Raw genomic sequence first — 24,284 nt, 5'->3', positions numbered from 1 at the left:
ATAAAAACAAATGTTGAAAATTATCTCTACATGTAACTGGAAAATAATAAAATACTTTTTATAATTTAAAAAATGTAAATAAAATATAAGGTTGCATGAAGTGTAAGGTCAAGAAACATTTATTTCCTTTCCATGTGCCTGGCACTGGCCCGTAATGCAGTCCCTGTGCCCTAGTGTTAAGGGTTAAAATTCTAGCTAAACTGTCTAAAATATCTAATGAGTGGTCGCCAATAAATTATAAGCTTTAGCAAGAGTTAGACTTTTAAGCATTTATTAAGGAGAATAAGAATTTGGTAAAGAGAGAGAGAAAGGCCTAGATTTCTATCTATTAAAGGGAGAGCACAATTTCTAGCTCCGCTCTCCACCAGCATCTCAGGAAAGAGAGCCCGAGACTGAGCGCCAGTCTCTTCCTTCCTCCTCCCACTAGTCCGCGTCACTTCCTGACTCCTGAAGAAAAGACTCCTGGTCTTGCCCTCAAAGACCCTTCCCTTCTGGGCAGAACTCTTCTACAGTAAGTATCCAGCAGGTGGCGTTATTCCAATCGTTACACTAGGAAAACTGGCTCATGAATAGCTCTCTATTAAAGAATTAAGTCGAACACAATGTAGTCAGAGTTAGAAGTAAAAGTTGTTTTTTTGGCTTAAGAGGATGTGTCCAGGAGTAAAGTCAAGAGCTTTGATCTCCCTGTACCAGAAGAAGGAAGATACTTTTATAGAGCCTGGGTGGTAGGGGGGAATTTTTGAAATGATAATCTTGACATTTGGGTCAGGGTCTCTGTTTCCTTGCTCCAGCCAGGTAGTAGACTCACCTAACACTTGGCTTCCTGCCATCAATTTTATAGCCCCTTCCTTCCTCCATATGTCTGTACTGATATATAGTTGATCAATCTAAACTTTTTCCTGGTAGATCAATCATTTTTTACATTTAGAGTGTCCTAGGCCCTCCTGCATCTTTGATTTTGTTTCTCACAGGAAAAACTCCTTCTAATTGCTTCTAAGCTCATGTGACATGGAGCATAGTAGGTACTTAATATGTAGAGAAGGGAAGGGAGTAAGCATTTTTATGGTGCCTACTATGTACCAGGTCCTGTGCTAAATGCTTAAGAAATATTATCTTGAAGACAGCCAGGTAGCAAAGTGGATAAAGCACCAGCTCTGGATTCAGGAGGACCTGAGTTCAAATCCAACCTCAGACACTTGACAGTTACTAGCTGTGTGGCCTTGGACAAGTCACTTAACCCTCATTTCCCTGCCAGATAGATAGATAGATAGAAAGATAGATAGATAGATAGATTAGATAGATAGATAGATAGATAGATAGATAGATAGATAGATAGATAGATAGATAGATAGATAGATAGATAGATGGATGGATGGATGGATAGATAGATATGTAGATACATAGATAGAAAGATAGGTATAGATAAATAGCTATATATATACACACACACACACACACACACACACACACACACACACACACACACACACTTGGTCCTCACAAAGGAAGGTAGGCATTCCTTTTATCCCTATCTTATAGCTGACAAAACTGTAACAGACATTAAGTGGCTTGCCCAGCATCACATAGCTTTGTATGTAAGGCCATATTTGAACTGGGGTCTCCCTGGTCCCAAATTGCTATTGACTGACTGCAACTGTAATCAGTTGCATGGCCAGCATCACTAGATTGTAGAAAAAGGGGGTGGGGAATAGTAAAAATAGAAAGAAAAACTGAAAGGTGAGTAGGGATTGGATTGAGAAGGATGCAATGTCAAAAAGAACAAAAAACATATCTGAAGTTGGAGTTATGAGGGGGTCACTGGAACTTATTGAGTGATATAGTCAAACTTGCCCTTTAAAAAGATCTCTTTGACAATTGGTACTGGTGGAGTGGAGGAGAATTGAGGCAGGGAGACCACTAAGCAGATTCCTACTACAATAGTCCACATGTTGAATGATGAGGATTTGTACCAGGAATGGCAGTGTGTGAGTACATCGAAGGGGCCTGTATAGAAAGTTATTGTGAAGGTAGAACAAGATTTGGCAAATGGTTGGACCTCCTCAAAACAAAGATAGAAGTGGAGTGTTGTGTGATATTAGATGGGGATGCCTATTTCTGTCCCAAGTTCAGGGAATTTAGCTGGGGTTTCTAATATATTGTTACTTAGAAATTAGATGCTATAGGACCAGTTTGGGGCATTAAGCATTTAGTAAAGCATATTTGGCAGCAAAACATGGACTACATATAATAGACAAGAAAAGAAGCTTAACAGCTTCCACATGCGCTGCCTTCAGCGCATCCTTGGCATATCTTGGTCAGATAGGATCACCAACACAAAAGTGCTCCAATGCCCGCAACTTCCGAGCATCTACATGCTACTGAAACAAAGACGGCTGCGCTGGTTCGGTCATGTGTACCGCATGCAAGACTTCACATTCCTAAAAACCTACTCTATGGCAAGTTAGCCTCAGGCAAAAGACCTGTTCTATGCTCCCAGCTTCACTACAGAGATGTATGCAAGTGAGACTTGAGGGCTCTGGGAATAGACATCAGCAGCTGGGAGGAGATGGCCAAGGACCACGCCCGATGGAGTTCAGTACTCAGGAGCAGCTTGTGAGAAGCTGAGATGGGCCTTCAAGCTCGGAAGGAAGAAAAATGAATGAGACTCAGGAGCTGATGGGCAACAGAGAATGCAGTTTTCCAATGTCCTCATTGTGCCAGGAGCTGCCGCACTGTGGCCTGTGGCTCTTCAGGGTGCTGATCCATGGTAGTCTGCGACTGGTGGAAGCCTACCACTACTACTAATACTACTACTACTATTAAATGTTAATAAAGACTGGGCACATGTCTCTGAAAGTTCAGAAGCCCTTCATATCTAGAAGAGAGGGGAGAGAGATTGGTTTGTGGCTGCTTCCTTCAGCATCCCAGCCCAAGAGCACATCAGATAGTTTAAGCTCCCTGGGGTCCAGAGGAGAGGTAGGCCTTACACCCTGCTCCAAGCTAACTGGTATTGGTTTGCTGGACTTGAGGGTGGTCCATACTGAAGTCAGAGTGTCAGAGGACAGACTCTCTGAGGGGAAAGGCTTTCAGGTAGGTGTGGTTTTAATCTCTATTTTCCGTCCAAGGTCCAACTAGACAGACTTTGGGTCAGACTTAAAAGTTCAGGCAGTGGAGTGTGGGTATCTCTGGGATCCCCAAAACCCATTATTTTCTGAGAGAGAGAGAGAGAGAGAGAGAGAGAGAGAGAGAGAGAGAGAGAGAGAGAGAGAGAGAGAATAGAGCACTTCAGGGGATAGAGTCTTCTGGGCTGGAAAGTGGGGGCTCCACTGAGGCCTGAAGTATGGAGGGGATAAATATTGCCAACTACCTTTGCCCTGACAACCCTGGTCTGATCCATCCAAACTGCTGCCCTCTTCTGTTCTCCCCAAACCTCTTACTGTCCCTTCCTGCCAATCACTATACCCTCCTTATCCATTTCCACCCCTCCTAATTTTCTCCCATCTCACCCCTATTCCTCCATCAGGCCTCTCTCCATATCTAAGAATTCAGTCTTGCTTAGAGATGCTAAGACTGGTCATTTGAAATTTGGAGTCAAGGTTGTCCCAGGATTTCCAGCTCCCACAGGATATTCCCCTAGGCTTATCTACCAACTACAAAGCATTTTTCCAAATGCTTGGAAGAAAAACTTTACCATTTGCTAGCTAGAGAAACCAACCTTGACAGTTTATTCAGGTTCTTGACTAGGGATAAGGTACCTAATTTTCTTTAGCTTCATTTCCAGTATTAAGTGGTTGCCACCCACAACTGTTCTTAGAATTTTCTGTTAAAATGCCAAATCATGGGGTGAGTGGGGCAGCTTGTTGGCACAGTGGATAAAGCGCTGTCCCTGAATTAAGGAGGAGCTGAGTTCAAATCCAGCCTCAGACACTTGACGCTTACTAGCTGTGTGACCCTGGGCAAGTCCCTTAACCCTAATTACCCCACAAAATAAACAAACAAAAATGCCAAATTTCCCTGGCACTTTTCTGCTGTTTAAACTATTCCATGGTAATAAATGGCCCTTAAAGGAGAAGAAACATGGTGTGAGAAGCAGTGGACTTGAAGTCTCAAAGACCTGGATTTGAATCCCTATTTTGATATTTATTGGCTATGTAACTGTGAGTAGTAGATCACTCACTTTCCTCATCTATAAAATGGGGATGAAAATGCCTATAGTATACTTCTCATAGGATAATTAAGAAACTTAAATTAGAAGTATTATGGATGTAAAGTGCTTCATAAAAGTTAACATTGTAAATGTCAGTCACAACAGTTTTTGTTTCAAGTAAACATTAGGACGGTATAAAGTGAGAACTTCATCAGTCCTTCTAGCATTGAATTGAGGAAAGACAGACTTTTAATCATTGCTAGACAGAGCATTCTTATTATTGGTCTTTCAGGATCCAACAAAAATCACACAGCCCTTTCGTCTGATTCCAAGTTCATCTTAGCAACTTTTAATAACTTGTTCCATCTTTTGTCTTCTATTTCAGTATCTTAAAATGAGAATTCTCCTGCTTAGGCATTAATTCCTAGCCTCCTTGGGAGAAAATAATTCATTAGAAACTCTTTTTGCTTTCAATCAGTCAACAAGTATTTTTAAGCATCTACTCCATGCTAGGCTGAGGGGAGCTAGGTGGCTCAGTGGATAGAACATTAGGCCTGGAGTCAGGAAAACTCATCTTCCTGAGTTCAATCCAGCCTCAGACACTTTCTAGCTGTATGACCCTGAACAAGTCAATTAACCCTCAGTTTCTTTCTTTATAAAAGGAGCTGGAGAAGGAAAGGACAAACAACTCCAGTATCATTGTCAATAAAACCCCAAATGGGGACAACCAGGTGGTGCAGTGGAGAGAGTACTGGCTCTGGAATCAGGAGGAACTGAGTTCAAATCCAGCCAAGGACACTGTCTGGCTGGGTCACCCTAGGCAAGTCAATTAAACCTGTTTGCCTCAGATTCCTCCTGTATAAAATGAGCTGGGAAAGGAAAGGGAAATCCACTCCAGTATGTTTGTCAAGAAAACCCAAAATGGGGTTACAGATTGTTGTTTATGACTGAAAATGACTAAACCTCAAAACAACAAAATGTGTTAGGCACTAAAATAACTGCTGAGGATACAAAGAATGGTAAAAGACAGTACTTGATCTCAAGTAGCTCCCAGGATTTAAGGAGGCATTTTGAAAACTCTTATCCACCAGGAGTAAGGGCTAGGGTGAAGGATTGGGGGAGAGTTGGGGAAAGTACAGTTTGGACCATTTGAGAATAGATAGAGTATTGGAAGGACTTTTGAAAAAATCCAATATAAACCATTTATTTTACAGAAAAGGCAACTGTGGCCCCTGGAGATTAAATAAATTGTCCAAAGTGATATAGGAAATAAACATTAGAGACAGAATTTGAATTTATTCCCTCAGATTCCAAAGTCCATGCTCTTTCCACTGCACCATACCTTTTCCCTTAGAAGCATGTGATGAAGACATTGGAAAACATTTTAAAACTATGGTTTAAAATGTTCAAAAGCAGAAAAGGTCCTATCTCCTTTAAAAGCCTATGCTAGAGGGCAACTAGGTGGTACAGTGTATAAAGCACCAGCCCTGGATTCAGGAGGACCTGAGTTCAAATCTGACCACAGAAACTCTATACTTTCTAGCTGTGTGACCTTGAGCAAGTCACTTAACCCTCATTGCCCTCCCCCCCAAAAAGCCTATTCTGGCAAGAAATGAACAAAAGACAGCTTTCCAGGTACAGAAAAAAGACAGCATGCCTGAGCCCCAGAAACTTAAACTCTCATGAAGGATACAAGGGATAAAAGATAAAAATGTACATGCAACACACATCCAGTGTAAAGAGAAGTAATCTCAGTCAGTTGGGTAGCAGATGAGTGGGGAAGAAACAAAACAAAAAAAACCTTGGCCTTTCAGCTGAATCTGGAAGGAAGCTAGGAAAGCCAAGGGCCTTCACTCATTGAAGTTCATTTACTTCCTTGTTCTCTGTACCTTGTAAGGAATACATCAGGAGTTTTGTGGAATTGGATGAAACAACATCTGTCCACAAAGCATGTATGAATAACATCAAATTACTTATAATTACATAATGATAAAAATGGATAATAAATGATTGCCAAATAAAAACTAAAACAATTTAAAAGAAATTTTTTTAAAGGATGTTCTAAAAGGGAAGGACCTGGAAATCACTCCCAACCTCCCACCCTGCCCTCTCTGTTTCAGCATGTGACTTTTTTTTTTCTAAAAAAGGAAACTGAGGAAGAAAAATGGCCCAGCAGCATCTCTTTGCAGCACCTGCTCTGCCAGGTTTCCACTAGGCTCAGCGGTGTTTGACAGGAAGGGGAGGGAGGAGGAGCCTAGCCTGGGACCAAGTTGGGGCTGGGGGAGGAGCCCGGAAAGAAGATATTTATATCTAACAGGGAATGGCTCAGAAGCATTTCACAACTGCTTGTTGTAGAGTCTTGTCAGTAGAGCGAACTAGTGGGCTGACCTACCTGCCTGCCAGCCTGCCTGCCTGCCTGCCTGTCTGCCTGTCTGCGCACCCCTGGTTGCCATGATGGCCGGCCCCCGATCTTTCCTACTCCTGCCGCTGCTGCTACTGGCCCTGGTCGTCGCTGTCCACTGTGAGAGTCCTCCCATGCTGGGCGGTCTCTTCGAGGCCAATGAGAATGAGGAGGACGTGCAGCAAGCTCTGAATTTCGCCGTGACCGAATTTAACCGGGGCACCAACGACAAGTACGGCAGCCGAGTATTTCAGGTGTTGCGAGTCAGAAAGCAGGTCAGTGCAGGGCTCTCCACCCCTACCCCCTCCCCGGGTCCCAAGAGGGAGGGAGGGAGGGCTGAGTCATACAGAGGCACGCCCAGGAGCTGGAGCTAAGGTTCACTCCCCAGAGCCACATCCTCTACCTTGACTCCCTCTCTGGGGTTGGCTTCAGTCCCTGGGATCGGGGAAGCATGAAGTGTTCTCCAAACCATCCCGGTGGTCGGACGCTGCTCTCCCATGTGCCCTCCCCTGCAGATGTTTTGTTGGCCATCTCCCCAGTGATCTCGGGCAAGGGTCTCTGCCCAGCTGAGGCCTGAGCTTGCCATGAGACCTTCCAGGTCGGGGACCCTCACTTGGGCATTGTGCATTTTAAATATGGAAACTTATGTGTGTATATGTGTCTGTGTTCTCTAGTGAATATTTCTTATATATATATATATATATATTTCTATATTTCTATATTTCTATATCTGTGCGCATATACAGGTACATGTATTGTATGTTCAAACTTGTGCCCATAAAATGTATGCATATCTGCATGCATACATGTGTGTGCATAACATATAGTGTTAAGGTTGGGGACTGTATCCCTGCTTTTCTTTGTATTCTGACTTCTTAGTTAACTGGAATTTGTTAAACACCCTACTACATGCCAAGCACTATACTAAATTCTAGCGTCTGGCAAGTAGAAGGCACTTGATAAATGCTTCTTGACTTCATCTCCATGCATCCTTAAACTTTAGTCACTTTCTGTTTGTTAAAAGGAGAAAAGGACATATACTGGTCTTTGGAACTACCAACCCTGTCTACCTTCTTCATCTAAGTGCCTAGGACAGTGTTTGGTTCTTAGTATATACTATATAATAAACACCCAAGGTGTTCCAAAAATCATAGTGCAGTTTTAACCGATTAGAATAGGCACCGTCTCTCTTTTCTTATCTATAAAATGGAAATTTGAGCATTTAAAGTTACTCTTAGAAGGGACTCATTTCTCAAGTAGGGAAATGAGTCAAATATATAAAAAACCAAATTATTTCCGAAGCAATAAATTGTCAAAGGATATGAACAGGCAGTTTGCAGACAAAGGAATCAAAGCTATCTATAGTAATATGAAAAATGCTCTAAGTGGAAGGAATTTTCATACCAGGAACTCCCCATATCTATTATTAACAATAAAATCATGCTTAATTTCTTCAGTATCATTAGGAAGTAAAGAATTCTATTGAAAATGCATTTTCTTGAAAATAGAATCTTATTCCAGGAGAGGGGAGGCTCCTTAAGACAGGGGCCGTTTTTGCTCTTCCTTGTACCCCCAGCACCTGTAAGGGCACCTTAAGAATACATGAGGTATTTAGTACATGAGGTGTTTAGTAAATGTTGAATTCATTACAGAAATTATTGTTGGTGTGAATGGAAAATTTACCTCCAAAGACAAGAATGGTATAGAATTTAGTTAAGCTCCTGATTTGATTTCCTTACTAACAGGTTGTGAGTGGTCTGAAATACTATTTTGACGTAGAGATTCGTCGAACAACCTGCAGCAAGTCTGTGGCTGACCTTTCAAGCTGCCCCTATCATGTGGACCCACTTCTGAAAAAGGTATGTGACTGAAAGAAAGTGAGGCCCTTCGTTTTGAAGGTGAATTTTTTTGGGGGGGGGGCAGAACTCTTTGCATACAAAGATGTTTTAGATTAAGCTCTCAGATGTCCAGAGTGTGTTTATCTGGCATTGCAGAAAATCTTGGGAGAAACATCAATAGAGGATAAGCCTTGGGGTCAGGCAGATTCAGATTCAAGCCCTGCCTAGGATAGCTGCTGGTGGTGGGAACATGGGGTAACTTTCAGATTTAGTGGCAGGCAAGTTGCTGATCTCTATTGCTAAAGGAATTTTCATGAATTTAGAGACTTGGACACAAAAGGGACTTTTTAGGTAATGTATTTTAACCCATTTATTTTAGTCTTAAGCAAACTGAGGCCTAGAAATTTAAAGTAACCCTCCCAAAACCACGCGGAAATGTGGTCGGAGTTGGTGACTAGCTGGTGCTGATGGTTGCTGGAAGCTAGGGATCCGAGTAATACTAGTTATGGCAAAAAGACAAGAAATTAAGGCAATGGTCACCAGCAAAGAGGAAGCACAGTTATCCTAGAGAAGTTAAGATGGCTTACTTGAAAGATCCTAGAGGATCAGTGAAGAAACTCATCTGGATAAGTAACAGCTTCAGTAAGATAGCTGACTACAAAAGTAATCCTCAGAAGTTGACAGTCCTTTTCTCTATATGACTAACAAAAAATGAGGGGAAATAATCGAGAAATTCGCTTTAAAATAACTGCTTGAAGTACCTGAGTTGACCCAGAGACACATAATACTTACACATTGCTACAAGTCAGTTTGGAAAGAAATAAAGGAAGGCCTAAAGAAATGGACAGAGATACAGGATTCATGCTTGGGCCATAGCAGTATACTCAAAAATCATGAAACTACCTAGGCTGGGGTGACTGGGGCTTTATCTGGGGGAATAAAAGGATACTGACAGTATCACTACAGAATGTGCTTCATCCTATCCTCTCCAGGCAAGAATGAGCCTTCTCTCAGGATAGAACAAAGAAAACAAATTTTGACCACATTTAAGTCAATCCTCTTGACCAAATGCATGCTTTCAGTCTCAGCTTTCCTCTTGGCTAATCAGGAAGCCAACCTCCTGGTTTGCCTGCAATTTATTTCCCCATAGAGTTACTTAAAGCTAACTATTTCAATCTTCACCTTCCTCCAGATGTGAAACAGGGAACAGGAACTGTAGGGTGGGCCTCATCACCTCACAGTCAAACCCATAATTTCCTACCTGAAGTTCCAAAAGACACTCTCTTCCTTACAGAAATAGTTAAGTTAGTGAAGTTTCCTTGCAGCTGTTCAAGTCCAAATGTGTATCAGGCAAGAGACTAAGCGCTGGAGATAGAGTCTTTTTTTAAAATAACGGCACTTTTCTGAAGGAGCTCAAAGTCTAACAGAGGAGACAACATCGAAATAACTGTATGTATACAAGAGAAAGTTCAATTGATGGTAATCAGTGGAGGGTAGACACTAAGATAAGAGGGATCTGGAAAGGCTTTCTGCAGAAGGTTGGATTTTAACTGAAACTTAAAGGCACCAGAAATTGGAGCTGAGGAGGAAGACAGCTCCAGGCTTGGAAGACAGGTAGAGAATGTGTCCAGAATAAGGAGGTGGGATGATCATCTCCTCTGCTTTGAATTTTCCTTGGAGTCTTTGGCTTCCTTCTGCTTCTTCAGGGTTCTGGAAAAGGGTTTTTTTCTTGTCTTTATGTCTTTCTTCTTCCCAAATTATTTGTTCAGAAGAAGAAGATTTTTTTAAATAACACATTAACTCTTATACCTAGCAACTCCCCTTTGAGGTAGAATTATCCCCATTTTACAGATGAGGAAGCTAAGGTTCTGAGATCTTATTTCCTAGGAACTTTCAAATGGTTGTCAAATCAGTGTCATAAGCTTTGGAAACAGGATTTGAACCCAAGTCTAACCAACTAGGAGCTCAGTACTTCCCTAGTCCACAACAATTGTCTCCTCCCATTACTCCTTCCCAAAAGGACATCCATAACCCTCCATCCCAAGAAGTTGTGAGAAGGCAGGTGAGAAACAAAGATTCCTGCTCCCAACATGATACTCTTCTGTGTTAACAATGTCTTTTTTTTTACATATATTTAAGACAGGCAATTTTGGAAAGGCAGGGCTAGGCGGTGGTTAGCAAAAGGTGAAAGCTATAGTGCATAGCCTTCCTCATCCTCTAGCTAGACCATCATTCTTGCTAGAGGCAAATAACACCTTCAGAAACAGAATATCCAGTCACTGACCTTGTGTACCACAGACCCAATTCCTCTGTACATGTATCCCTGTTTTCTTTCTTTTGATTAAAGTAAAGGAGAATTTTGAGGTGTACATGATTGATCGAAGTGGATAGGAGGTCAGAAAGGATTTTCATAAATGACTAGTCCAGACTCAGCTTCAGTATCCTCATGTGTAAAATGAGGATGATTTCTGTAGCAGCTAGCTCATAGGATCATGGAGGCTCAAATGAGTTGGTATTTGTAAAGCTCAGCTTGAGAAAACAATCTGAAATTTAGGTAGTAATGAATTTGGATCTTTATCCTGTTTTCTGAAATGCTTGACTTCTGTACCTATGGACAAGATAATTCTGGGTCAGTTGTTAAAATATTTTTTCCTGAATGCTAATCTTTTTTTTTCCCTCTCAGCACTCCATCTGCCAGTTTGTGGTGTACACCATTCCTTGGCTCAACCAAACTAGACTTACGAAGAATGAGTGCAGAGATGACCAGGCGTATCCTTGAACACATCTGTGACCACTCTGAGCTGCAGCTGATTTCTGTTTTTTTTTTTTAAAAGAGCAATAACACAACCTATTTTACTCATTATTACCTAATGAATCAATGTTAATGCTGTGCAAGGCAATGATGTAATGTCCTCCTAAGTTGGCAAGAGGAAGAAATAAAAGCTTGTCTAAGTACCTTTTTGAACTACTAATTGGTTTCATAATTAGACATTCTCCGTGTGTTTTCCAAGCAGATTCTCAGCGATGGGAAGTTCTCAAACTTTTGACATAATTATCCCTTAATTCAGCGACTGCTTTATCCACTGTGCCAAAGATCTGTCCCCCTCACCCCATAATTTGGCATTTTTTAACAGATAATTCTAAGAACAGTTGTGTGTGGCAACCACTTGATCCTGGAACTGAAGCTACAGAAAATTAAGTACCTTATCCCTAGTCAAGAATAATTGTCAGAACCAGAATAAACTCTCAAAGTTGGTTTCTTTAGCTAGAAAATGGTAAAGATTTTCTTCTTTGTATGTGATAGTAAAGGATAGGGTAATATCCTGTGGGAACTGGAAATCCTGGGACAACCTTGACTCCAAATTTCAAATGACCAGGCTTACCATAGCTAAGCAAGACTGAATCCTTAAATATGGAGATATGACTGATGGAAGAATGGGGGTGAGATAGGAGAAAATTAAGAGGGGTGGAAATGGATAAGGAGGGTATAGAGATTGTCAGGAAGGTATGGTAAGAGGTTTGGGGAGATCAGGAAAGGGCAGTAGTAGCTTGGAGAGATCAGACCAGGGAGCCAGGGCAAAGGTAGTTGCCAATATTCATCCCCTCAACACTTCAGACCTCATTGGAGGCCCAACTTATCAGCCCGGAAGACTGGATGCCATGATGTGCTCTATTCTCTCTCTCTCTCTCTCTCTCTCTCTCTCTCTCTCTCTCTCTCTCTCTCTCTCTCTCTCTCTCTGTCTGTCTCTCTCTGTCTCTCTCTGTCTGTATATCTCTCTCACTCTCTGTCTCTGTCATCAACTGTGAGAAAATTATGTGTTTTGTGGATCCCAGAGAGCCCCTGCACTGGAGGGCCTAACTGCCTGAACTTCTTTTTGTTTTGTTTTTGTTTTGTTTTTTGGCGGGGCAATGGGGGTTAAGTGACTTGCCCAGGGTCACAGAGCTAGTAAGTGTCAAGTGTCCGAGGCCAGATTTGAACTCAGGCACTCCTGAATCCAGGGGCAGTGCTTTATCCACTGCACCACCTAGCTGCCCCACTGCCTGAACTTTTAAGAACGACCCAATGTCTGTCACATTGGACCTTGGACTGTGAATAGAGATAATAGAGATTAAAACCTCACCTACCTGAAAGCCTTTCCCATCAGAGGGCCTGTCCTCTGAGACTCTGACCTCAGCATGCACTACTCATGGACCACACTCAAGTACAGCACACCAATACATTTGAATGATGCTAGCCAATTAGCTTGGAGCAGTGTGTAAGGGCCACCTCTCCTCTAGACCATAGGGATCTTAAACTCTTTCAAGTGCACTTGGCTTGTGATGCTGAAGGAAGCAGCCATGAACCACTTTCTCTTAGGTATGAAGGACTTCTGAACTTTCAAAGTTATGTGCTCTCTCTCTATAACTATTTAATATGATTTAATAAATGCTTAATCCCCAAAACAGGTGCTATAGCCTCTAATTTCTAAGTAACTATATATTAGAAACCCCAGCTAAATTCCCTGAACTTGGGACAGAAATAGGCATCCCCATCCAATTTCAAATGACACACCACTTCTTGTTTTGAGCAGGTCCAACCTTTTGCCAAATGTTATTTCTACTTTTGCAGTAACTTTCCTATACATCCTCTTCACTCCACTCACACGCAGCCATCCTGGTACAAGTCCTCATCATCTCACATCTAGGCTATTGTAGGAGGAATCTGCTGGGTGGTCTCCCTGTCTCAATTCTCCTACACTCCAGGAGTAATTGTCAAAGGGATCTTTTTAAAGTGCAGGTTTGACTATATCCCTCAATAAATTCCAATGGCCCTCTAATAATTCCAATGTTAGATATTAATGTTCTTTTCTACATTTCTTCCTTCTCAATCCAATCCCAACTCACTTTTCAGGTTTTTAAAAAAATTTTTACTACTCCCCCACCCCCTTTTCTACAATCCAATGATGGTGGCCTTGCAACTGCTCCCAGCAGACACTCAATCCTCCAACAACATACCTTTTTATTGGCTGTCCCCATGTCTGGAATACTTACTTTCCTCACCTCTGACTCTTGGCTTTCCTGTCTTCCTTCAATTCCCACCATGTGCAGGAGGCCTTCCCTGAACCTCATACCCCCACCACCCACTGCTATAATATTTCTCTCTATGGGGACGGCTAGGTGGTGCAGTGGATAAAGCACTGGCCCTGGATTCAGGAGTACCTGAGTTCAAATCCAGCCTCAGACACTTGACACGTAATAGCTGTGTGACCCTGGGCAAGTCACTTAACCCCCTTACCCTGCAAAAAAAAAAAAAAAAGAAAAGAAAAGAATATTTCCCTCTGAGGTTACCTTCCATTTACATGAGGGGGTATTGACCTTTTTAGTATCATGGACCTCTTTGGCAGCCTGGTGAAGCCTATTGATCCAATTCTCAGAGTAATGGTTGTTCCCTGAATTCATAATTAAAGCAAAACAATTGATATTAATCAATCAATACACATATATTAATCATTCGCTGTTGTTGGACACTATGCCAAGCACTAGGCATGCAAAAAAATGGGCAAAGTACAATCCCTGCCCTCAAGGAGCTCACTATCTAAATGGTTATATGTTAGAACTAAGAGATTAGATTTTTTTTTTCCTATCCATGTTCACAGACTCTCCCTGAAATCAATCCATGAACACCAGGTGAAGAACTCTTTATTGATATTGTGTATATCTTGTGTATATCTTGTGTATACCATTTTTTGCATGTTGTTTCCCCATTAGAATGTAAGTTCCTTGAGGGCAGGGACCACATTTTTGACTTTCTTTATATCATCAGTTCTCAGTGCCTGGCATGTAGCAAACACTTAAAAATAAAAACCCACTTGTTTACTATTCCCTCATTCATCTCTTAGTTCTTATCTTTTACCTATGTATCCTTTTGGACTTTCCTTCCTAAGTTCTATAGTCATGTGCCACCTAATTTTTCTTCTTGTCAGCTAGACGTCTTCTTTATTCTACCTTTCTCCTTCAGGTCCTTGGCATTAAGCTCCATCTTTTAATATTAATAAAATAACTCTATATGTGCATGTATTTGCAAATGTACATTTTCTCTTCTCTGCCCATATATTCCTGACTGCCATGTGGAAGGGGCAAGAACCTATGCTTGGAGTCTTAACACATTCATTTGCAGAACTCTTCTCCTATTCTGATTGTTAATATCTTATTAGGGCCTCCTATTTCAGGAAGGCCCCATCATGGTTTACTGTAATCTCTACATATGTTCTCATAAGTTGCCCTTGCCCTACATGAATGTGCCTCCTTCTTTATGCTTCTAGTTTTGGAACCATCATCAAATCTCCTGGAATGGGTATGACATATTGCTCTCCTATTGCTCTACCCACCATACTTGTAAGTTTCCAAACCAAAATACCCTTCTTTAACAGGCCTTCCTCTATATGTATTGTCTCCCCCATTAGAAGGTAAGTTCCTTGAGGGCAGGAGCTGATTGGCATTGTTTGGCATGTATGAGGTACATAATTCATACAAAGTGAAAATTCATTCATTCACATTACTTTGTTTGATACTTAGAACTCTTTATGACTGCTTAACTGTGAGTACTAATTCTGCCAAAATACTATGGCTGAAAACATCCACCACTTCATGGTCGACCTTCTGGTGTGAAGATCATCTTCTTCATTCTTAGCTAAGCTGATTCTCATATGAGATAGACATACAATCTATCCCTGGGTCCAGATCTGAAGTCTTTCTAGAATCTTGATCTGGAATGAGTCACCGTTGGGAAAAGAGATCTGGGCCTAAGTGAATTCTACAGATAAAGTGCCCTTACTCTTGATCCCAGGGAAGGAGAAGGTAAAGATGGTATAAAGTACCTTGGAGGAAGAGGAATCTGACTTAGGACAAGTCATGTTTGAGACCTTTCAGCAGAGTCTAAAATGACATGAAACTGCAGATCTCAGGACTGATGGTGCAGGAGAAATCCCTGATGACCATGCTTGTGCAGATAGCACTTGGGTGTTTGCTTGTCCTTTGTTCTCAAAGAGAACCAATGGCGTCATGGGGGTAATGTCTTGACTTGTGCATGAATTGGATTTAAGTGCAGCAGAGTTGAGCGAAATCATAAGATTCCTTCTCTCCCCCAGAGTCCTCAAAGTCCTGTGGCAAGACAAAAATCAAGACAACTGGTGATGGCCCAGGATGCAGTGGGTGACCTTGACCTTTCTAAATTAGCTTTTTCTCAAGTCTCGGTTTGTCAGAGGCAATTCCCATTCAATGACTTAGAGCCAGGTAAGAATTGAGACCAAAAAAAGAATTGAGACAAAAGATCACCTAGTTTACCATCACACACAAAAACCAGCCTGGGAGGGGAAGATCCTCAGAGTTTCTAAGCACAATAGGAGACTTTTTACACTCATTCTAAGCCATGAAAAGCAAAGGCATGAAATACAGAAGCTTGGGTTGGGGGTTGTTATAGGCCATTCAATGAAAGTCAGAGTGATTTGGGTTTAAAGGGTAGTCAAGGAGCTCCATTTGAACCAAAATCAGCTTTTTTAAAGCCTGTTTTTTTCACTTACATGTAAAGAAATCATGAAAGAAAACTTCACAGAACAAAAAGTAAATTCTCTCAGCTTTTTGAAAATAATAATAATAAAATTCATAATTAAAAATATCACCCTTAATCACCAAAATATCTTATAAAATATAAGAAAATACAAATTATATTTCTATATTCCTATAGACAGGGCACCCACATATAAGGGCCTGGCAACCCAAGTAGAGAGAAAAACCACAGGTGGTGGTGAGGAAAGAAGAAAGAAAGAGGAAGAAGAAGAGGAGGAGGTTAAGAATTAATAGCAACATTCCCCAATTTCTGTTCAGATTGGCAGCTTGGGTCCCTAGAAGGCAGCTACTGCTACTCTCAGGTAACATGGTAAAGATAGTTAGTACAAAATTTTCCAAAAATCTGGTTCATTCTTTCTCATGGGAGAAGTAAGTTTAAATGTAGACCATAATGGTAGTGAGGTGGGAGGGAGTAGCTACATGGCACAGTGGATAAATCACCAGCCCTGGATTCAGGAGGATCTGAGTTCAAATCCGGCTTTAGATACTTGACACTTACTAGCTGTGTGGCCCTGGGCAAGTCACTTAACCCCAATTGCCTCACCAAAAAATAAAATAAGATAAAATAAAATAAAATAATGGTAGTGAGGCACATGTGTAAGTAGTATGTATGAGAAAGGTTTGACTCAGCACACTTGCTCTGGAAGTCCTTCTCTCGTATAGAGACCTTGTGCCGAGGTAAAGCCTGACGAGTCAAGAAATAACCTGGTAGGACCTTGAAAAGAGCTAAGCATTAAAAAGTTTCCATAAGAGGACTGGTTGAAGGAACTCAGTATGTTTTTCCTAGTGATGGGGTAGGTAAATAGTAGCTGTCAAGTATGAGGGTTGTTTGAACTCCAAAGGGCAGAATAAAGAATAGTGGTAGAAGATACAAAATAAAAATTTAGGTTTAATGTAAGGAAGAGCTTCATAATAAATTCAAGGTCCCAAAGTAGAATGGGATGTGACATGGTGGTTGGGACTGTTAAAGTTTAAACTGACCAACTAGCTATCAGGATGGACACACCTAAGAAGGGTGATAAGCCCATTGGGCATGGCTGCTGCCTGATCAGCACAAGGAGACACAGATAACTCCAGAAGTCAGGACCTCTACTTCTCACTCAAGCTTTTTCCACCCCCACAGGGAACTTTCCATACTTAGGTGGTCACCCCATCTGTCCCCCCATCAGTGCTCTATAAAGACTTTGATCTCCCTTCAGGTGGAAGAGAGAGGTATCTCAGAGAAGCAGACCTCTGAACCATCTCCCCTTGATGGAAGTCTTTGACTGCCCTCACTAGGCTTCCAATCATTATAATCTTGCCAGGCTTATGTAGGCGTTGGCGAGTGGTGATGACTTGAGGCGCCAGCACTATGGCAACGGCTACAACCAGTGGGTGGAGCACCGTGCAGTTTGTGGAGCCCCAGGTCAGTGCTCGCTGAGGCATAAAAACCTCAAATAACAATTAATTCTTTACATTTCCTTACTAAGATTGTGAGTGGTGGGGCAGCTAGATGGCGCAGTGGTTAAAGCACCGGCCCTGAATTCGGGAGTACCTGAGTTCAAATCGGGCCTCAGACACTTGACACTTACTAGCTGTGTGACCCTGGGCAAGTCACTTAACCCCAATTGCCTACAAAAAAACAAACAAAAAAAAAACAAAAAACAAAAACAAACAAACAAAAAAAAGATTGTGAGTGGTGTGAAATAGCCATTTGAAGTAGAAGTTCGTCAAACAACCTGCAACAAGTCCGTGGCTGACCTTTCAAGCTGCCCCTATCATGTGGACCCACTTCTGAAAAAGGTGTGTGAATGAAAGTAACTGAGACCCTTCATTTTGAAGGTGAATTGTTTTTTGGTTTTGTTTTTGGTTTTTTTTGTTTTTTTGGGGGGGTACTCTTTGGATGAAAAGAGGTTTTAGGTTACACCCTCAGATGTCCAGAATGTGTCTATGTGGCATTGCAGAAAAGCTGGGGAGAAACATCAGTAAAGGATGAGCCTTGGGGTCAGGCACATTCAGTTTCAAGCCCTGCCTATGATAGCTGCTGCCTGTGTGACCATTGGGTAGCTCTCAGATTAAGTGGTAGACAGGTTGCTGCTCTATATCACTAAAGGATTTTTCATGAATTTAGAGACTGAGACCTGAAAGGGCCTTTTATGTAATCTATTCTAATGCATTTATTTTAGCCTCAAGGAAACTGAGGCCTAGAAAGTTAAAGTAACCACACAGAAATGTGGTAGGAGTTGGTGCCTAAGCTGGTGCTGGTGGTTGCTGGAAGCTAGAGATCCCAGAAATACTAGTTATGGCAAAAAGTCAAGAAATTAAGGCAATGGCCATTGGCAAAGAGGAAGCACAGTTATCCTTACAGAAGTTAAGATGGCTTAATTGGAAGATCCAAGAGAATCAGTGAAGAAACTCATCTGGATAAGTAACAGCTTCAGGAAAATAGCTGAATGCAAAAGAAATCCACAGAAGGTGACAGCCCTTTTCTCTGTATGACTAACAAAAAATCAAAGAGGAAAAAATAGAGAAATTCCATTTAAAATATCTGCTTGAGGTAGCTTATAGTTAACCATCACACACAAAGAACTTACACAGTGCTACAAGTCTGTCTTGAAAGAGATAAATGAAGACCTAACAAAATGGAGAGAGATATAGTATTCCCGCTTGGGTCATAGCAGTATACTCAAAAATCATGAAACTACCTAGGCTGGGGTGACTGGGGCTTTTTATGGGGAAACAAAAGGATACTGACAGTATCACTATAGAATGGAAATTCATCCTGTATTCTCCAGGCAAGGATGAGCCTTCTCTTAGGACAGAACAAAGGAAACAAATTTTGACCGCATTCATGTCAACCCTCTTGACCAAGCGCATGATTTCGGTCTCAGCTCTCCTCTTGGCTAATCAGGAAGCCAACCTCCTGGTTTACCTGCAATTTATTTCCCCATAGAGTTACTTAATTCTTTAGCTAAGTATTTCAATCTTCACCTTCCTTCAGATGAGAAACAGAGAACAGGAACTGTAGGATGCGTCTCATTACCTCACAGTCAGACTCATAATTTACCACCTGAAGTTCCAAAAGGCACCATTTTCCTTACAGAAATTGTTAAGTTAGTGAAGCTTCCTTGCAGCTACTCAAGTCCAAGTGTGTGTCAGGCAATGGACTAAGTCCTGGAGATACTGAGCCATTTTTTAAAATAAAGGTACTTTTGTGAAGGAGCTCACAGTCTAACAGAAGAGACAGCATCCAAATAACTGTGTATATACAAGAGAGAGATCAATTCGAGGAAATCAGTAGAGGGAAGACACTAAGATAAGAGGGATCTGGAAAGGCTTTCTACAGAACATTGGATTTTAGCTGAGGCTTAAAGACACCAGAAATTGGAGCTGAGGAGGGAGGCAGCTCCAGGCTTGGAAGACAGGTAGAGAATGTGTCCAGAATGAGGAGGTGGGATGATCTCCTCCTCTGCTTTGACTTTTCCTTGGGGTCTTTGGCTTCCTTCTGCTTCTTCAGGGTTCTGGAGAAGGGTTTTCTCTCTTGTCTTTACATCTTTCTTCTTCCCCACTTATATGTTCAGAAGAAGAGGTGTTGTTTTTTTTTAAATAACAAATTAACTCTTAAACCTAGCAACTCTCCTGGGAGGTAGAATTATCTACATTTTACAAATGAGGAAGCTAAGGTTCTGAGATCTGATTTCCTAGGAATTTCCACATGGTTGTACAATAAGTCTCATAAGCTTTGGATACAGCATTTGAACCCAAATCTAACCAACTATGAACTCAGTTCTTCCCCAGGCCAGAACAATTGTCTCTTCCCATTACTCCTCCCCAAAAGGACATCCCTAACCCTCCATGCCAGGAACTTGTGAGAAAGCAGGTGAGAAACAAAAATTCCTGCCCCCAACAGGTTACCCTTCTGTGTTAACAATGTATTTTTTTACATTGTAAGGACCAAAATTTAATATATGGAGCATTAATTGGATGCCTTGCTGAAATATTGGGGTCCTGGAAATAATGAGGGAACCCTCCCCTCTGAACTGCCCTTTTAGATATTTCTCCCAGGGCAATAAGAAAGGAGCCTTACAGCTTCTTTTCCAGGAAAGGATCAGATTTTATTACTTGGGAATTAATAAAATGACAAAGGTGAAACTAATAAAAATCAAAGATAAGGAAGTAGGAAGAAGATATACAGATAACTTCTCTTAACTCACCATACTGGGATGATTGTTTTCCATGAGCTCAAGTCACTTGGTCTAAAGGGACTATATTTTCTTTTTTTTTTTTTTTTTAAATTTTTGCAGGGCAATGGGGGTTAAGTGACTTGCCCAGGGTCACACAGCTAGTAAGTGTCTGAGGCCGGATTTGAACTCAGGTACTCCTGAATCCAGGGCCGGTGCTTTATCCACTGCGCCACCTAGCTGCCCCCGGGACTATATTTTCTAATGCTGTGGCTTTGTCTGTACCATGAATTTGCCATTGGGGCTTATTCAGCTGGTGAATGATTACATTCAGCTGCTCAGCCAGGGTCAATATGTATTTAAGACAGGCCATTTGCAAAGGCAGGGCTAGACTGTGTGTAGCACAAGGTGACAACCATAGTACACAGCCTTCCTCATCCTCTAGCTAGACCATCATCCTTGCTAGAGGCAATAACACCTTCAGAAACAGAGTATCCAGTCACTGACCTTGTGTACCACAGACCCAATTCCTGTGTACATGTATCCCTGTTTGCTTTCTTTTAATTAAAGAAAAAGGAGAATTTTGAGGTGTACATGATTAATTGAGGTTGATAGAAGGTCCTAAAGGATTTCCATAAATGACTAGTCCAGACTCAGCCACAGTATCCTCATCTATAAAATGGAGATGATTTCTGTTGCAGCTAGCTTGTAGGATAATGGAGGTTCAAATGAGTTGGTATTTGTAAAGCTCTGCTTAAGAACACAGTCTGAAATTTAGGTAGTAAGGAATTTGGATCATTATCCTATTTTCTGAAATGCTTGACTTCTGTACCTATGGACAAGATAATTCTGAGTCAGTTGTTAAAATGTTTTTCCTGAATGCTAATCTGTTTTTTTTTTTCCCTCTCAGCACTCTATCTGCCACTTTGAGGTGTATACTGTTCCTTGGCTCAACCAAACTAGCCTTTTGAAGAATGAGTGCAGAGATGCCTAGGCATATCCTTGAACACATCTGTGACCACTCTGAGCTGCATCTGCTTTCTGTTTTTTTTTTTTTTAAAGAGCAATAACACAACATATTTTACTTATTACCTAATGAATCAATGTTAGTGCCGTGCAAGGTAATGATGTAATGTCCTCCTAAACTGGCAAGAGGAAGAAATAAAAACTTGTCAATGTACCATTTTGAATTATTAATTGGTTTCATACTTAGACTTTGTGTGTTTTCCAAGCGGATTCTCATTGATGGTGTAATGAAATTTATTAATTTGATCATTGACAATGCTATGCTAAGGTTTAGTAAAAGTCCAGCAATTCAAACAGTTAAAGAAGAGAATTCAGCTTTCCAGACAAGAGTCCAGAATCCAGCTTTCCAGACCAGAGTCCAGAATCCAGTTTTCCAGACCAGAATCCAGCTTCCTCCTGATGAAATCTTACCACTTCAAGAAGACAAGAGAACTCAGAGACTTTATATGAACAGTTTTGTTTTGTTAGTTTTTACTATCTCCTTCTGTTATTATATACCATCTGTAACATGTACTCTCTGCAGAGGCCCTCCCTCTGCAAGATCAATGTCAAAGTGTCGCGTTCATGAGGGACTGCCCCTCTGGACAAAACTTTTCTCTCTTCTTTTCTATATTGATATTATCATATTATTAGATAGCATAGGATATTATTTTTGGCTGTTTCATTGAACAAACTTATTCATTTTTCAAATGAAAGCAAAGGGGGGAATGTGGTAAAAAATAGAGTTGAACGCATATTACTGAAATGGTTTTTGAAGGACCGCCCTTTCGGGGAGGAGACCGTGATGGACAGCCCTGTGCCTGCTGCTGCCAGGGAGAGCGTGGCCAAGCACATGAGACTTCTGGGACGCAAGCTTAAAAAGCTGAGTAGAGAACAGAAGTTCTCTCTCTCGGCACACACACGCTGGGTCAGGTTTGACGGCATATTCAGTGATCGGCTCTGGTCCTCCATGGCAGCACACGCTTGACTCTGGTTCTCAGCTTGAGAGGTAGCTTTGGGATTCAGTGAGTTTTATAAAAGAATATAGAATAAGCTTAGATCTAAGACTATTCATTTGTATTTCTACTTCCCTATTTCCCTAATCAGTATCACCTGTTTGTTGGCTAATTAATTCCCAAACAATAAAAGCTAATTAATCCCTCTCTAATTAAAGCTCAGAGGCTTCTTTCTCTTACTGGTCTGGGAGATATATAAGGGAAAGGTTAAAGCAGAGTTTAATGCTCTTATATCCAATTTTAAATCTCACAATGGGAAGTTGTCAAATATTTAAATTTTTTCAATACAAGAAATAGCATTTATTTTACTTTTGATAGGCAACAATCAGGACTAGAATAACATTATAGTGGGTCCTTTATGGTTTCCACTGGGTAAGGCACAAGAGACTGGAGACTAAACTTTACTAATGAGCAGTAGGAGTCACAAGGATATTTAGGTGTGGGGACGTTTGTTTTACTTTTTATTTTTATTAATACATCTGCCCATCACCAGTTCTTGGACTGAGTCAAGTTTGTAGTATCTCAGAATCATGGTTTCAGGAAGATTTAGAAGTCCCCTTATTCAACTCCTTACCTAAGGTAGGAATCCCCTTTCCAATATCTCTAGCAAGGATTTAAACACTTCAAGTTATTGAGTGGAACTCCTTGTATTTTGTCCTCATGTGTGCCCTGTTCCAATTGTTATAGTATTGTAACTTCCAGTATATCCCTCTGTATAGGTTTTAGTTTTTCCCTTTACAAACCTAATCTGCCTTTGAGATGACTTCCATTTTTGACATTTAAAAGGGTTCTTGTATCTCTTCCCCATCCATCCTTCCCCTCTTATGCACACTAACCATATGTCCTCCAACCATTACATATATGACATATCAGGTCCTTGTGAATGCTGCAGTTCATCGACATCTCATAAAATGTGGTGCGTAAACTGAAGAAAATGCCATCTGGATGAGGTCTGCAAAATGAAGTGGAAATATCTCCCTTGCCCTGTGCAATGTGTACAGCTTAATAGCACCTTAGCTTTGACTAATATGCTACATATACTTTCATTCTATAAAGTGATAAAAGTGTGGAATAGGATAACCCACTGACAATTCCCTAGAGTACCTATAGTTGCTGATTTCCAAATCCTCTCTTTTGATACAGTTCTAAGTTTGTTGGCCTAAGTCTGAGGGCTGGGGAAGAGATCAGTCTCCCTTGCCCATTCCCCAACATTTAGCAGTTAATGCTCTCCAAATTATTGGTTATATGGTAAACATTAAAAACTGTCCCTTGCCACACCATTAAAAGGTGAAAGCAATTCCATGCATAATTTATGTATATTTATGTTTATACATTTTACCCTATATGTCAAGTTTTGTTTTCGACTTTGAGACATATTCAGACATGCACATGAACATTTTAGTGGAATTTGTTGAAGGTTATTAGTTAAATAGGATATGAATTCTAGCTAACCAGATCTCAGAAGGATGAGGAATGTAGGGAGTATGAAAACTGCTAAGAACCCTCAGCTTCTTCCAGTTGAAAGTCACCCCTCTGGGAATGTGAAGTTTCTTGTTCTTTATAGTCCTTCTGTGCCCTGTCACAAATACTAAAAGCCATGTGGGGGTTGCATGATGAGGCTTTGCCATTTGAGGTATGATTGTTTCTGCTTATATAGAGTAAAAGGTCTCATGTCTGACTTCCCATCCTCATCAGTAAGGGCCCCAGATATTATGTTCTTAAAGAATTAAGAGTTCTGATTGCCCACTGTGCACATTCCTGAGCTCATGGACAACCCTTTCTGAGTGTTAATTCCTCATTTGCCAACTTCATGGATAGTCTTTTTCTTCACCTAGACTGTCTCTTTGATCAATATGGCCATGCCATAATTAAGATTCCCAGGAATTTTATAGATTGTTGGCCCCTGTTTTCTGAATCAAAACCAGTAATGGGGTCATTTCTTCTAATTAAGCTGAAGATGATATAATATTGGGAGGAAACCAATGATCTCAAATTTGGCAGTCTGCTTATCTTAGATACTAATAAATATTCTTAGAATTAGCTTGACAGAATCTATTATTCTTTTGGTTGAGGGAAAGTGTGGAGTTTGAAAAACCTTTTGCAGAAGTTAGA

General features: G+C 41.0%; 1 protein-coding gene across 1 annotated transcript; it reads left to right on the top strand.

Moving 5' to 3' along the window:
- The first annotated feature begins 6,397 nt into the window (after window positions 1–6,397).
- LOC122739770 (cystatin-like) lies at window positions 6,398–11,341 on the top strand. The gene is made up of 3 exons (XM_043981451.1): window positions 6,398–6,823; window positions 8,294–8,407; window positions 11,070–11,341. Exons 1-3 carry the CDS (start codon window positions 6,599–6,601, stop codon window positions 11,163–11,165), a joined length of 435 nt encoding a protein of 144 aa, XP_043837386.1. The 5' UTR covers window positions 6,398–6,598; the 3' UTR covers window positions 11,166–11,341.
- The last annotated feature ends 12,943 nt before the right edge of the window (window positions 11,342–24,284 follow it).

The sequence above is a fragment of the Dromiciops gliroides genome, chromosome 2, assembly GCF_019393635.1.
Source record: "Dromiciops gliroides isolate mDroGli1 chromosome 2, mDroGli1.pri, whole genome shotgun sequence".
In the NCBI taxonomy this organism is placed as follows: Eukaryota; Metazoa; Chordata; class Mammalia; order Microbiotheria; family Microbiotheriidae; genus Dromiciops; species Dromiciops gliroides.
This window is presented reverse-complemented; position numbering and strand designations above follow the sequence as displayed.